Genomic DNA, 15787 nt, shown 5'->3' on the forward strand with positions numbered 1-15787 from the left:
AACAGCTTTTTAAAAACAAATAGATTGGAAAATAATTGATTTTTTCCCCCTCATTTTCACTTGGACTGCTTGCTAAAAACATTACTTAGACTGACACCAGCTGTTTGGACTAGGTTTTCAGAAACCTCATTTTAAGTCATATTTTTCTCTTCTAAGTACTGAAACAATCCAGTGCAGGGAAATTTATGTGATGCTTGAGTACTTCCCATTCCTTATCAACAAAAGTATGATTTGGAGACTCGAAGTGGCTGGTAAATCCAAAGTTTCCATTATGACATAAATTTAAAAATAGAACTCTCCAACCCTAATTGTGGGCAATAGGCACTATGAAGCTTATTTTCCCAGTTTCTTAGAGCAGAATTGTGCCAGTTTTAGGGAATGTTTGGTTCTACATGTTTGTCAAGTTTCATCTTTGGCTTAGATCATTTTGAAGCAACTTAACAGTTTGACTTGGGAATCTCAAGGGAATACTGTTTAGTTAGCTTTTTTGCTTCTGTGATTAAAATATCTGACCAGAACAATTGTAGAGGAAGAATTTTATTTGGGAGCTCATGGTTTTAGAGGTCTTAGTCTGTAGACAGCTGGCTCCATGCCTTGGGGCTCAAGGTGAGGCTGAACATGATGGTGGAAGAGTGTGGTGGAGGGAAGTGGCTCACATGATGATCAGAAAGCAGAGAGAGAGACACATACACACACACACACACACACACACACACACACACACACACACTCCACTCACCGGATATAAAATATATACCCAAAGCCACACCCCCCAATGACCATCTTCTCCAGCCATACCTTGCCTGCCTTCAGTTACCATTCAGTTAATCCATCAGGGGATTAATTCACTGATTGGGGTTAAAACTCATAACCCAATCATTTCTCTTCTAAGCCTTCTTGCATTGTCTCACATCTTAGCTTTTGGGGGACTCTTCACATCCAAACCATAACAAATACTAAAAGTGACTCTTCTACCTCCTAACCCACCTTTTCCTGTCTCACATTTTCTTTCAAACTATGATTATATCCTGCCTGAGTTCCCACCAAATTATTAGTTTCACCAAGCAATGAGCAATTTCTATCAAAAAGACCACCATTTTTAATTAACTTTATTATGACGAATGCCAGGGGGAAAAAAAAGTGTGTGTATGTTGTGTATGTTTGTGTCCTATCAAATTCTTGTTGCTTCTTCTTTCTTCAAGCAAAGTTTAGCAACTTGCTCAGCTGTTAGACCAGTCCCCATAAAAGTCATTCAATTTACCAGGACTCTTTTCCTATTCCTTCCCTTTTTACCCCAGAAAGACTATCTTTCTAGTGACTTCACTGGAGGTGAGGCTAGGTCCAAAGGTTAAAATGTTCTTTGGATGTGTAATAACATCTTAATAGTCCAAAACTGAGCTCCTCATAATATCCCTGATCCACTCCCAAACTGTCCTGCCTCTGTAGCCTTTCCCATCTCACCTAATGGCACTTCTATTGATTTACTTATTCAGGCTAAACACCTTCCTTGCCAGGAACCCTGTGAGTTTTAGATACAAAACCTCGTTACTACTTCCACTTACTAACACTTGGATCTAAGCCACCATCATTTTTCTCTTGGATTATTGTAGCAACTGGTATCCCTGCCCCACCCCCTCCATCTGTTCTTAAGTCTACAGCTAGAGTTCATGTGTAAATTAGATGTTGTCACTTCTGGTCCAAACTCTCTGATAGCTTCACCTCTCACTCCACTTGAAAGCTAAGGCCATACAGAGCCTCATTCCCCTTTACTTCTTTGCCTCACCTCCCACAACTTCCCCTTTATTCCTTCTGTCCCAGTCACACCAGCCTTTTTTTGTTGGTCCTGGGCACAACCAAAAAGGCTCCTGCTTGGGTTTCTATACTTGTTTTTCTTTCTTCAGAAAACTGCAGAGTTTGCTTCCTTAACTCCTTTAGATCTTTAGGCAACTATCACTTGAAAGAAGCATCCTTGACCACTCTATTTTAAATTGTTCCCTGCACCTGTCTGGTTTCCTTGCTTATCACCATATAACATAGTATTTCATTTTGCCTGTTTCCCTTTCTTGGCCATCGTGTATGGATGTGGATGCTTTGGTTTGCTCTCCCCACTCGATGTGAGTCACACAGGTCATGGCTCTTTTTCTGTGTTACTCACTGCTGTGTCCCCAGGGCCGAGAGCAGCACCTGACATGGAGTGGGGACTAATAAATATCTGTCAAATAAATTGATCAAATAAACGAAATACTGTTATCAAGGTTCTGCCCACACAATTTGGTGAAACTGATTTTTGTTTTCTTATTGCAGAAGATACTGTTCATCATAGAAAATACAAATAAGATAGCTATCCATTATCCTTTCACTCTGGTACATCTTCCAGACCTTTTTCTCTGCAGATGCTTTCTACCCATTAAAATGGTTTCACACTGTACCTACAATTTTGAAACTAATCATTTTATTTAGTATACTGTGAACATCTTTTTATATCAGTAAATATTTGTCTACAGCATCATGAATCACCAAGTGAAAATGGTGTTTTGATGTGTGAGCATACCTACCTATCACAGATCTTTGGAGTAAATGAAGCTTTTTATTCAGCATACTCAACAAAAGATTACATGAGTGATATAATAATAAATGAGCTGGCAGAATTTTTTCATGTTAACATCTCCTCCTTTCACTGCCCCCCAAAAGTTAGATACATTAGGTGGAAGAATTATCTGATAGAAAATATTGCATGCTGTTGTGAACCAAATATGCTTAATTTAGTAGACTAATTTATGAAGAACTTGGCAGTAATTTTTTTTTTTTTGTACTGACGATTGAACCCAGAGGCATGTTACTACTGAGCTACATCCCAGTCATTTTTTTTAATATATATATTTTTTAGTTGTAGGTGGGCACAATACCTTTATTTTATTTGTTTTTATTTTTATGTGGTGCCGGGGATTGAACCCAGTGCCTCACGCATGCTAGGCAAGCGCTCTACCACTGAGCCACAACCCTGGCCCCCCAGTCCTTTTTATTTTTTATTTTGAAAAAAGTTGCCTAGGGACTTGCTAAGTAACTGAGGCTGCCTTGAATTTGCAATCCTCCTGCCTCGGCCTCCCAAATTGCTGGGATTATAGATATGCACCACCATGCCCAATTTAGGGTGGTAATTCTTAAAACAAAATCTACATAGATTAGACTTTTTATGTCTCTGAACCACATATACGGAATATCTTATAACCAAAATCTGAAATCAAAATGTTCAAAGTCGGCTTAATATTGAATTTTAGAAAAAAAAAAAACCATTTTGGCAATCATTTTTTCTTTTTTTGCTGAATTATTTTCATTAAAGACTAGTAATGATTAACACTTTAAGTGTATGCATAACACCTCTAAGCTCAGAAAATGAATACAACTCTTTATGTTCTCTGGGAGATTTAAGGTTAACCAGGCTTCTATGACTAGTTTTCAAGTTAGTCAATTTGAAAAGTCATTAGCTATAGTTGGGGCAGGAGCCTTACCAAATCAACTGCATGAATCTATCAGGACTCAGAAACTACTAAAATATAGGATGTAATTTTTTATGTTTTCTAAAGTAACTGTTCTTCTCATTCTACTTCAAAAATTTATTTTCTCTGGAATGACCTCTAGCAGCATGGTTTTCAGATCATCTATCTTCCTCATCTCCTGACAGCTCCTCCCCTTCCTTCACTTTCTTCAGAGGTCTTGTTTGGCCAGTGTTACACACACATACACACACATACATACACATGCAGGGAGCTACTGGCTGTTCATAAAAGAGTGCCATTCAGTGCTAAACAGATTAATAAACTCTGAAAAAGGAAATCTGAAGAGATTATGTATGTTAATTTTACTAAGCTATATACATAAAAAGCTTTTTACTGTGAAATTCTTCAAAAAACTTAGGAAGTGGTTTTGTCTTATTCCAAGATTAAAAGAAATACACATAAATTATTTAAACTCATTTTCTGAGACAAGAAAAAATCTCATCATGGGAAAAGTATTAGGTTCCTGCTATTGTTAAAAAAATATTTAAGAATTTGAGCTAGGATATATGACAGCTAGGATATAAGTTGCATTTTTATAATCAGACTCCAGAATTATCATTACCAAAATTACTTCCCAAGTATTTCTACTCTAGGCTTTATATTATTGCTAAGAAACTTAAGCACAATTTCTGAATAAGCAGGTAAGAGACCCTTATTTCCTATAACTACTGCCAAGATATAATATCTGGTGCAATCTCACCACTTTTCTAACCAATGAGATTAGCAAAATGCGGTATCTAGAGAAATGATTGAAGCTTCCACGTGAGTTGCTATCGAAATATCTGCCTTTGATTTAAAATTGTTTTCCATTAGCTCAGAGCATGGCTGGACATATGAGTCCTATCCACATCCAGCCTAATGTAACTATTTCAGGGAGTTTGCAGCTCCTATCAAGAACACAAAATTGCATCTCCCTGGGGATGCTCCATAGTGCTTTTTGCTGATTTTGGTGGGGGTATGTGTGCCCTTGAAAGGAGAGAGACTGTGACACTCTCAATTCCATACAAATTACCTGCCCTGGAGCACATAGTCTTTAAAAAACACAGTAATACTATGTGAATAAATGGTTTTCTTTTTAAAATTATTCCTTATGCACCTCTATCTGTATATCCATATTCTTGTTTTAGACCCTTATCATTTAGAATCAAATCCTGGAGGTTTGCATTGGGTATTATGTTATTTATTGTTTGATTTTGTGTGTGTGTGTGTGTGTGTGTGTGTGTGTTTTGTGAGCCTGTTCTTTAAAGCCTGTCTAAGCTGAAATATTTTCATTACAAACTTTTTTTTTCCACTTTATCATTGGGTCTTTAAGTACCAGTTTTACATCTGAAAGAACTGAGCTTCAGGAAAACAGTGATGTGTATTATTAAAACTAACAGAATCTTGCAAATAATCTACATTCTTCAGAGCCTGACCCCATCCCTTTTTTCTCATGACCATCAGGGGCTGGTGGGAATGGGGTCAAAGTCTTCAGAAAGTGGTCACATTAAATGAGTCTTGATTTATTTGACTTAATACATAGATCCCTTTACCTTTTTTGTTAAGACTACTGCCTTTTATTTCATAGGCAATTATCTCTGAATGTTTAACCCCAAGTACTAGCTACTATAGGACTCTGAATCATATGTGACCCTTTTCCTTTTTAATTTTCATCTTTATTCATCTTTCTCATTAGACCAATCTATAAACAAGGCCTAAGTTACTTTCCCAGTATGTCAGGCAATTCTAAACATGATAAAAATAGAAAATGTAGGCATTGAAAATGATTTTGCTAGTTGATTTTCATGATCCTGTAGCAGTTTCTTCAGTGTTCTTTGGTACCAGGAGACTTGATAATGCCACCTGCCAGTGATGTGATCTCCTTTGATGGATGAGAGAAGTGTGGAGTTGACCCCTCCTTATCTCTTTTGTCCTTTGGCTTGGGTGTCAGGGCTGCCCAGACGAACTTGCACCGGCATGAGCAGGGCTGTGTACATGGTTGGTCCGCTATAGAAATGCTGCCAGATCTGATGATTAATAGGATTGTGGTTCAGCAAGGTCACTTAATGCATAGAAAACTCTAAACACAGCAGCCTCATCAGAAAACAAAAGACAGTGACCTTTTGCAGCAAGGATCCTATTTACCAAAGGATGGCTAAGTCAGATAACCTTCAGTGAGTTTGCAGCTTTTGGGTCCTAATATGTTGAAGTTTGGAGGTTACTTTGGAGAAATTAGTAATTACCTTTTATACAACATTTTACCAAAATTTGAAGCATTTCAATTAAGAAAATACTATGTGTGTATGTGTGCGTGTGCACACACGTTTGCAAACATGTATTTGAAGGAGCTTCCAGCTGGGTCTGCATTCCATTTCCTGTAGGCCTTTCCAGGGCCAGCCTCTGTCAGTTTCTCCTACCTCTGTCTTCAGGTTCACTTCTGTGCTAGCTTCTTTATTCTGGAATATAAATATGCCCAAGTCTCTCCCATCTTTAAAAAAAGAAACATTTTCTTAATCCTACATCTTTCTTTAGTGATGGCCCAATTTCTCTCCTTTCCTTTAAAGCTGACTTCTTAAAAGAATGATCCACAATTCCTACCCCTCTGCAGTCTGGCTTCTCTCCTCCTGCTCTGAAATTGCTGTCTGAGATTATTGATGAATTCCTCCTTTCCAAATCTTGCAGCACTTTCCAGGCGTCATGAGAGCTTTCCTTGTGTTATTTGACCTCCCCGTTGCCTTGAATGCCATTGACCCCCTTCCTTCTTGAAATTCTCTTCTTCCATGGCTTCCATGATGCAACTCTTCTGCTTTTTCTTTTTACTGTCAACCTACACTTTCCAGTCTTCTTCCTCCATCACTTTTTAAATGGTGCCATTTGGCCAGGGTCCAGTCTTCTCATTTCCCAGTGTGCCATCCTGGCCTCTCCCTTAGTCTCTTGGCTTCACCTAGAACTTCTAGGCTAGGGGCACACAGATCTCCTCCCTGAACTCAGGTGACTCCACTTGGACATTTTACAGACAATTCCAGTCTACTCTCCCAACAACTGAGCTACCCTTTTCCCAACAAGATGGCTCCTCTTCGCTATTCCTATGCTAGCATATAAAATGGCCTTTTCACACTTTACCTACCTAGACCACTGTGAATACCCCAGGCTTCTTCCTGGATTTTACTTTCTATTAGTCAACATGATCTGCAGATTCAGCTATGGAAATCTCTCTGATGGTAGGCCTGTCTCTCCAACCCTGGGGCAACTATTTTAATTCTGTTCAGGCCTTTATCATTTCTCATGTATCCCTCCAACCAAGAGATCTTCTATTCACTATCTTCTTCTGTACCCTCTATCCTTCTAGTCACAAGCTAACTACACATTCTCCTGCTTGAGACACTTGGGTGTACCTCATCTTTTGGGGGGTAGAATCTTGGTGCATGGCATTGGAGACCCCTCATGGCTTGCTACAACCTAATTTTCTAAGCTCACCTCCTGCAGTGTGCCTTCTCAAATAGGCGCACACATATAGCTCTTTCTTGTCCCTAGGACACAAGTCCCAAGCATTGTACTCATCCTGGCCTCTGAGCTCCTATCCCTGCTGCTCCCTCCACCTAGAATGTATCCTACTTATTCCCATCACCTTCAGCTTCTTAGTTCTCAGAGACCTTTCCCAATCAGGTGTCCCGCCAGCTTCCCTCATGCTGCATAGATGTCTGTATGTTAAAACTATGTCTTTCCTAAGTCTGTGAGGGCCCAGCACACTGCCTGGCACATGCCATGAATGCAGCATCTATTTATTGCAATGAAATATGTGCTGGTTTTAGGTTCTTATTTTAAATTCTTGACCACAGTGAGAAGTCACAGATATTGCATTAAATTCATGGAAGATAAACTGATCACAAGTGTTTTCTGAGAATAAAAGTAATCACCCATTCTTTACTGAATACACTAATAGTAAATTTAATGCAGATGTGACTATCTTTTTTTAATTTTTATTTATTTTTTGAGTCATACATGACAGTAGAATGCATTTTGATATATAATACATACATGGAATGTACATACATCAATCATATTGCAGACATGACTATCTTAAGAGGACACCAAGCTTTGCATCCCAGACATGAATGGTTGCTCCCCAGCAGGGTCCCTGAAGTGACTATGTCCCTTGGGAGCCCCATATTTATCTTGTCAGATCTGCCTCCAGCAGCTTAATTCTACCTGAACAGGCCTGAGCCTTCAGGTTTCTCACAACCCCTTCTGCTAATCAGAGTTCTGAAGAAGAGGCCCTAGGGAATCCCAGCTTGTTTAGTCCATTTCACCAAGGGTTCCTGTCTGATGGGCCAACTTGTAGAACTTAATTCACAGCAGGGAAGAGCCCTGGGTCACCAAAAAGGGAAGTTCCATGGTCAACCTTTTCCTGAATCTGATTTTTATGTCCCTATTTGCCCTGCCTACCCCTGTGGTTGGCCTGCCTGAAGAAGATATTCAGAGAATATATTACAAATTCAGTCTGCCTCAGGGACAAGAGGAACAAGGGGCAGTGAGCCCTTATTTGGCTCTGCCTTAGAAACTGTAACCTCCTCTGACAGAAGAGCATGACCCTACCTCTAAATAGGTACAGAAAACTCTTTTAATGGGAGTTCATAACCCACTTGAATCTAATGTATGAAATATGATATGTCAAGAGCTTTGTGATGTTTTGAACAACCAATAAAAAAAGAAAACTCTTTTATTCTTTTATTTACATTAAAAAGCATCACTACAAGAGACACAGTTTAATACCTCCCAGTTGTCCCTCTCAGGAAATTTATTCTTCCATTTGACTTCAGTGCTTTTATGCCACAACTTCCTTCCTCCAGGGAGAAGAGCTGATTGGCATTATCTGTCTTAAAAGTCTGTTTTTTAATGGTTGTCACTAAATCTTTTGGACACAACATCTTCTCCAGACAAAATAAGCTTGGTTCCTTTATCTTCTCTGCACATATTACATTTTCCAATTCTTTGTGTTTATCATGATCAACCTCATATAAATTATGGTACTAGACATTGAAGAGTGATAAAGGGAGACAGTAGACAAAGTGTTCTTGGAGAGACTTAGAAGCTCTTGGAAAGGGAGAGGGAAAATAAACATATATGAGATATAGTTACACACTTAGCAACATTAAATAAATATATAGCTAACTTCACCTGTACAAATAGTGTTGAAGGAGTATTAGAGATGGCCATGTTCAAAGTGAGTTAGTTATTGTGAAAACAATAATGAACAATGTTTGGAAGTAAGAAGGACCCAGAAAGGAGAAACTGGAAAGTCTCTTTTTTGCTCATTAGTTATGTGCATTGAAGAATCCATCTCTAGTGCCTGACACAGGCCTGGCTTATTTAGGCACCCAGTAAGTATTTGTTTGATTGGATAACTTAGTACCCTAGTTATCTAGAGCAAAAAGGGCATGCCTGTAGGATTTGGTTTGTAAATTTGCAAATAATTCTTGTATTCTACATACAAGATATAGACATTTTAGAAATTTGTAGAGATTTTAGAGTAGAGAAAATTTTAAGTAGCAAAACCTAACAGATATGCTGCCCTCCATTTGTCCTTGCTATAGATTATTTCAGTCATCTTCCTTCTGACTCTGTCCAGCTGACTTGTCTTCCTGAAAACCAAAAGAAGAGGTAGGAGCTAATCTTGAATGACAGTTCAGCCACTTATTTGAATCACAATGTTGGTGTTTCTTAGTATGCTACCACATCACTTTCATTTTACTCTACCTAAGGATTTTTATTATCAATTACCTTTCAAAAAGATTATTCCTCACATTCATGTACTCCCAATCACCCTGTCCCCCATACTTGAACATCGTATACTGCTACCCTCAGAGTCCCTCTGAAAGACTGTCCTCGGTTTCCTTTTCTGCACATAAGTTTGAGTCTCAAGTTGCCTTGCAAATGCTTTAATACATTCAACAACAACAGCAATAAAACAATAATATCTAAATGTTCCGTTATATTCCAGACTGAATCCTGAAACAGAGATAGGGCATTAGTGAAACAACTGATGAAATCTGAATAAAGTGTAAATATAATAAACATAATAGTTAATATCTGAGTTTTGACCAGTGTTCCATGGTTATATAAGATGTAAACATTTGAGTGAAGCTGGATAAAGGGTATAAAGATGTGAACATGTTACACATAAAGAGGAAATTTAGACACTAAAGTACATATCCAGTCCTGATTCTTTGCAAAATGTATTTCTCAAGCATGAGAAAAGTTGAAGACCACTAAAGTATACTTTTAGATAGTTCTGGATATTGTAAAGTAAACAAATTAAAAACAGATGACCCTTGTCCGTGCTCAGTCCCCTTCCTGTTAACTCTCTCTTGGTCTGTTTCATCCATCCCCACTACTTTTGCTGTCCCTGTATGCTGATGCCAGTAGTGCCCTGTCTCTTCTGCATCCCTCACACACTCATCCATACTTGTTGTCCCCTACACAAGCACTCAATATTCAGCATGTATAAAACTCTACTTGGTTGTCCTCTTCCTTGACAATCTGCCCTCCATTGGCCAATGGCACCACCATTCTATCACCCACACCAGCCTACTTCAGTCACCTTCAACTCCTTTCTCCTCACCCATTCTAAACATTGTTAATTCTTCTTCCAAAAACCTCTTGTGTCTACCAATCCCCCACTTCTTTCACTACTTGTCATTAAAAACATGTAAGACCTTGTCGGGTATAACTGCCTACAGTCTCTCCATCCCTCTACTGAATTCAGAGGGCACAATAAAGTGCATTTTGACTGCTTCAAAAAAATCATTTGACTATACTTCTACTGGCCTAAACAGTAACAAATATCTATCTGGAAGAGGTATGCATGCTATAGCTAAATAGGATGGTTAACTCATACCTCCCTCCCTCCTTCTTCCACCCGCAACCCCAGGAAACTGGAAGGAGACCTATGGACTCAGAAATCCTGGCCTTGAATCCCAGCTTGTGACCCTGGGCAAATCACTCTATGCCTGTGAGCCCATTTCCTCATATGTGAGACAGAACTTGTACTTAATGTTCAGGACTATTGTCAAGACTGAATGAAATGATGTGTGTTGAGTGCCAAGCCCAAAGTGGGCTTCTCTTACTGTTCTTAGTGCTTAGCACTATAAGGTACCATAGGAATAGGTCTCTTGATCATCTTTGTCATGTGTTATTGCAAATGGAGATTGTTTTGTTCTATTATTTAGTACTGATTTCTGGGCTCTACACATATATAAGCCCTGTCATTTTCAAAAGCTCCCTGAGTGATTCTAATAGACAGCCGGGGTTATAATCTACATGTTATATCAGTCCAGAAGTATGTACTCCATGCACAACTCTTACCATCTTCTATATCCATGTTATGCCTTCCCCTCACTCGGCTTCCTGATTCTTGAACTCAGATCTTATTCACAGATGTCCCCCTAATGACTGGCATAGTGTTTGACATGTAATGAACAGTCATAAACGTTAACTGAATGAGTTGGCTTTTTTTCATTTAATAATAAGATAATTGCATAGTAACATGTTAGACAAGAAAATACCATCACCATGAGTTTCAAGTATGTGTGGTATTTTCCAACTATCTATACTTTGGTACCTTTTTGCTTGCTCATTATCCATTTCTTTAAAATTTATTTATTTATTTATTTATTGCAGTACTTAGGATTGAACCCAGGGCCCAGAGCCTAATACATGATAGGTACTTGGGATTGAACCCAAGTATTTATTTTTTGTTTTGAGACAGGAACTCACTAAGTTGCCAAAACTGGCCTTGAATTTGTAATCCTCCTGCCTCAACCTTCCAAGAAACTGGAATTATAGATGTATACCGTTATGCCCAGATCAATTTTTTTTCCTGTTCACACTGTCATCTCTCCAGATGCAGTGAATTGACAATAGCAAAGATATGAACTTTGTTCAAGAGCCCCTTTTTAATATATATATTTTTAATTGTGTTAATCAGCTTTTAGTCACTATGACAAAATCTTGAAAAACACAAATTGATGGATAAAAGACTTATTTTGGTTCATGGTTTGGGAGGTTTGATTCAGTCATTCAGCTCCATGTTTCTGGGCCTGTGTGAGGCAGAGCATCATGACCAAGAGCATGGTGCAGCAGAGCTGCCCCCTTCATGCTGATTGTGAAGCAAAGGGAGAAAACAAGGAAAGGACCAGGGACAAGATATACTCTTCCAGTGTGTGCCCCTAGGAATCTACTTCCCCAAAATAGGCCCCACCTTCTCTAGTTTCCACCATCACTCAACAGTCCTTTCAATTCTGAACCTTTCAATGGACTAATCCATTGATGATACAGCTCTCATCACTTCCCAGCCTTACCTCTGAACACTGATGCTTTGGGGACCAAACCTTCAATACATGAGCCTGTGGGGGACATTCCAAATCCAAACAGTAACACTCATTATTCTCATCTGCACTTAGGTTTTAAAATTACCATCACTATACATTTAAAGGATAGTTCATTAATGTGATATCAGTACCACAGTTCCCTATCAATGAAAACCATAGAAGGTTCTGACATACATGTGGGTTATTAATCCAATGTTCCTAAACTCTGAAATTAATTTAGGTATGCAGTATTACAGCTAGAAATATATTTGGAGAGATTTCAGTTTCAGTCACCCTTATTATATAGTGCAGAAGCTGAAGTTTCTGGGACTTGGGAACTTGCCCTAATTCATACAGCTTTTTAGGGACATAGCTGGTATGGGAAAACTAATGCCCTGGTCCTCAGGTCTAGACCATTTCACAGTACTTGTAGTATTTACAGTAAAAATGAAAGACCAGGTCTAGAGATGGAGCTCAGTGGTACAGTGCTTGCCTGGCATGTGTGAGGTCCTGAGTTCTATTCCCAGGACCAGAAGAAAAAAGGAGGAGAAGGAGAAGGAGAAGAGGGAGAGGGAGACAACAATGACAATGAAACTCATACTGCCATTTCTTTTCATTCTAGGATCTATGTTAGAAAAATATTTGAGGAAAAGAAATTATTGTGAGTTTCTTAATAGATTTGGGGGAAAAAGATTTTGGAGAGTAGGGGTAGAAAGGCAAGAAGTCAGAGAATAAGAATTCTTGAATAAGACTTTGAAACTTATGAGAAAAGGTGTCTTGCAGCAACACAATTCACTTATGTATCTACTCTTTTTTCAGAATTTTCCCCAGAGAATACCTCCTTCAACAGATCCACCTGTATTCCCTGGCTGACCTGCAGCAGGTAAGTGCTGAGGGGCCATTGCATTTTTTATTTTCTTCTAGGGAATTGTCTGTTGATTATGGTCTTGGCACCGAGTCCTGCCATCACTGGGGTCATGTTCATCACAATACCTTATACTTAATTTCTGTTCAAAATGGGAGGGAAAAAAACAGTATAAAAAGATACTATAGGACAATAACAATTATTGGCAAGAAAGTGGAAAAACTGGAGCTCTCATGCATTGTTAGTAGGAATGTGAGTAGTATAGCCACTCTGGAAAACAGTTGGCAGTTCTTCAAAAAGTTAAACATAGATTTACCATATGACCCAGTGATTCCTCCCCATAGTATATACCCACATGACTTGAAAACATAAATTCACATTAAAAAATCGCACAAAACTATTTTGTGCAGCATTATTCATAACAGCAAAAAAACTGGAAGAGACCAAAACTTCATCAGCTAATGAATGGATGAACAAAATGTGTCTATCCATTCAATAGAATATTATCCATCCATACAAAGGAATGAAGAGCTGATACATGCTATGACATGGACAAACCTTGAAAACATCATGTGAAGTGAGAGAAGCCAGATAAGAAATCATTTGTATTTTATGATTCTATTTAAATGAAATATTCAGAATAGGCAAATTCATAGTGACAGAAAATAGTGTTGGCTACGATCTGGGGAGCTAGAGGGATAAACAGAGACTGCTAGTGGATGTGGGATTTCTTTGGAGGGTGATAAAAGGGTTCTGGAATAAGTGATGGTGGTTGCACAATCATGGATACTAAAAATCAGTGAGTTGTTTACGTTAGAAGAGTGAATTTTCTGGCATGTGACTTTATTTCAGTTTTTTTTAATGTGAAGAAAAAAGATGAAAAACTTAATGATTGCATGTGTTAAGCCAATGATTGTGCTCAAGCCAAACAGATGAATGACTTTTAAAGTTTAATAAAACACAACAGAACATTTAAGAGTCAAATCATTTTTTATACTTTTGTTAGTACATGTCCTTTTAATGGTTGACCAGGTTTGCAGCCAGGAAGAAACTAAGGTTTTGTGTGTCCATCCCTAAGTTCTGAGTATATTAAGTTTTGGTTAATCATTTAAATCAACATCTTACTCCCTAAGAAGCTGTCAGACACTAAATAAAAACATTACTTTCCTTCTATATATGTACTGATTCTTTCAAGAGTCAGTTAAAAAGCAATTGTGACAACTTTCAGAATATCTCAAACTACTGTGATTCTGATCTTCTGTTGTTTTCCTCTCTGGTTGTTTCACCCAGAAGGAATGAGATCTACTTAAAACTGTGTTCATATCCTTTGGGTGTTCTTCAAACTTGAAGTTCTTTTTTAAGGTGTTTTGTGGAGGGGGGGGTGTCATTAAAAAAAACTGAAGACTTTTGTGTTCTTTGTCCCTCTGCAGGTAAGAAAGTTATTTTGTTTTATTATTTAAAAAAAAATTTTTTTGGAGTTGCAAATGGACAGCATATCTTTATTTTATTTGTTTATTTTTGTGTGGTGCTGAGGATTGAACCCAGTGCCTCACACGTGCTAGGCAAGTGCTCTGTCACTGATCTACGGCCCCAGCCCAAGAAAGTTATTTTAAATAACAGAAATAATTTTAGAACATTTAGTTGAAGAGGTCTGAGAGAAGCCTGGGGCTTTAATTTCCACTCATGTATCAGATTCAAATCTACTGGAACATATCAGTTTGCTCCAACTCCTTCAGTCCTGCGTATTCTTTACTGCACAAGCAAGCTTTACTGCACTGGCTGCACTGGATAGGGGTATATTTTTAATTACAATTATGCTGTGGTGTTCCAAGAATAATAATCAGCTGAAACACTCAATGTGCATTTCCTGTTACTTTCTAGCAGTCCGTCTGATCATAGTATGAGGACCCAGACTCTATCACTTGAGAAGTGGGTTTAAAGGCACCAAACATTCTTGTAAAGGTGGTTTAAAATAGAATGGGTGGCTCCAAAGTGAATACTCTTTGAGGAAGCCTTTCAGAAACGAGTTTTGATATTAGATGAAGAGAAAGAATCAGAGTAATTCCATATTCATTTTAGGGTATCAAAGTAGTGTGTGCCCGTTTGGAATAATAAAACCTGCTTTTTAAGCTTTCCTGTACCCTGCTGTCTTTTTCTTCTTCTTTTCTTTTTTCCCCTTATAATAATCAAACCATACGTGCCAAGCAGCTTGCTTAAATCAGTGCTGGTGGTGTTCTTGGTGGCCAGGCCATTAGCCCCCGGAGCCCCATAAGCAGCTTAATCAGTTTTCAGCCTGGTAGTAAAGTGATAGAGGCAATCAACAGCTTATCAAACTCCCCGTGGGTGGGGCAGCTAGAGCTCAATGCATCCATTTACTGAGCAGCTCACTCTAACCCAGGTCTTTGTGCCTGGCTTAAGAGCCCCAAACTTATCATATTTAGAGGAAGTTTAATTCAATTACATTTTCTGCCTGAGGTGGGTTAAATTGGATTTAGCTTTTGATCTGTCTGCATTTTGACTATCTGCACTGAAGGGCACCCCCTACCCCATCTTCTTTCAGTTTCTGGGTAAATGACAAGCATGTTTTCTAGGTTTGAACTGATCTTGAAAACACATAAGAGTAAGAACATAAGGAGAGGGAGAGAAAAAAAAAAATACTTCTGCTTTGTGAAAGAGCTAGTCAATGGTAGCAAGAAACCCTACCTTCCTGACCCAACCACCAGCTCCTCGAGGCCCTGGGCCGTTTTCACATCTCCCTAGCTGCTTTGTCATCCTGTTTCAGCTTCAGGAATTTAAGAATAAATTATTTTCCCCTGTTTGATTTCATTCCTCACTCCCAAAGGTTTCTATAAGAGCAGATTTTTCTATCTTGTAAAAATAACTGTAGAAAAGGGAATTTTCATGTACAGATTTTGAAGGGAAAAAGAAGATAAATTAAACCAAGTGCTTGAAGAATCATAGAAAATGACAATACAAATATTCTTCCTAAATGCACAGATTCCTTTCTACAAGTTTCT

The 15787-nt window shown here is 38.4% G+C and overlaps 1 protein-coding gene across 1 annotated transcript in view; it reads left to right on the top strand.

Moving 5' to 3' along the window:
* Positions 1–15787, top strand: part of Plekhm3 (pleckstrin homology domain containing M3) — a 180179-nt gene that overhangs the window by 93400 nt on the left and 70992 nt on the right. Inside the window, exon 6 of the mRNA XM_076866281.2 lies at positions 12725–12788. Within this exon, the coding sequence (XP_076722396.1) occupies positions 12725–12788 (64 nt within the window). The remainder of the gene's footprint in view (positions 1–12724; positions 12789–15787) is intronic.

The sequence above is a fragment of the Callospermophilus lateralis genome, chromosome 9, assembly GCF_048772815.1.
Source record: "Callospermophilus lateralis isolate mCalLat2 chromosome 9, mCalLat2.hap1, whole genome shotgun sequence".
Classification (NCBI taxonomy): domain Eukaryota; kingdom Metazoa; phylum Chordata; class Mammalia; order Rodentia; family Sciuridae; genus Callospermophilus; species Callospermophilus lateralis.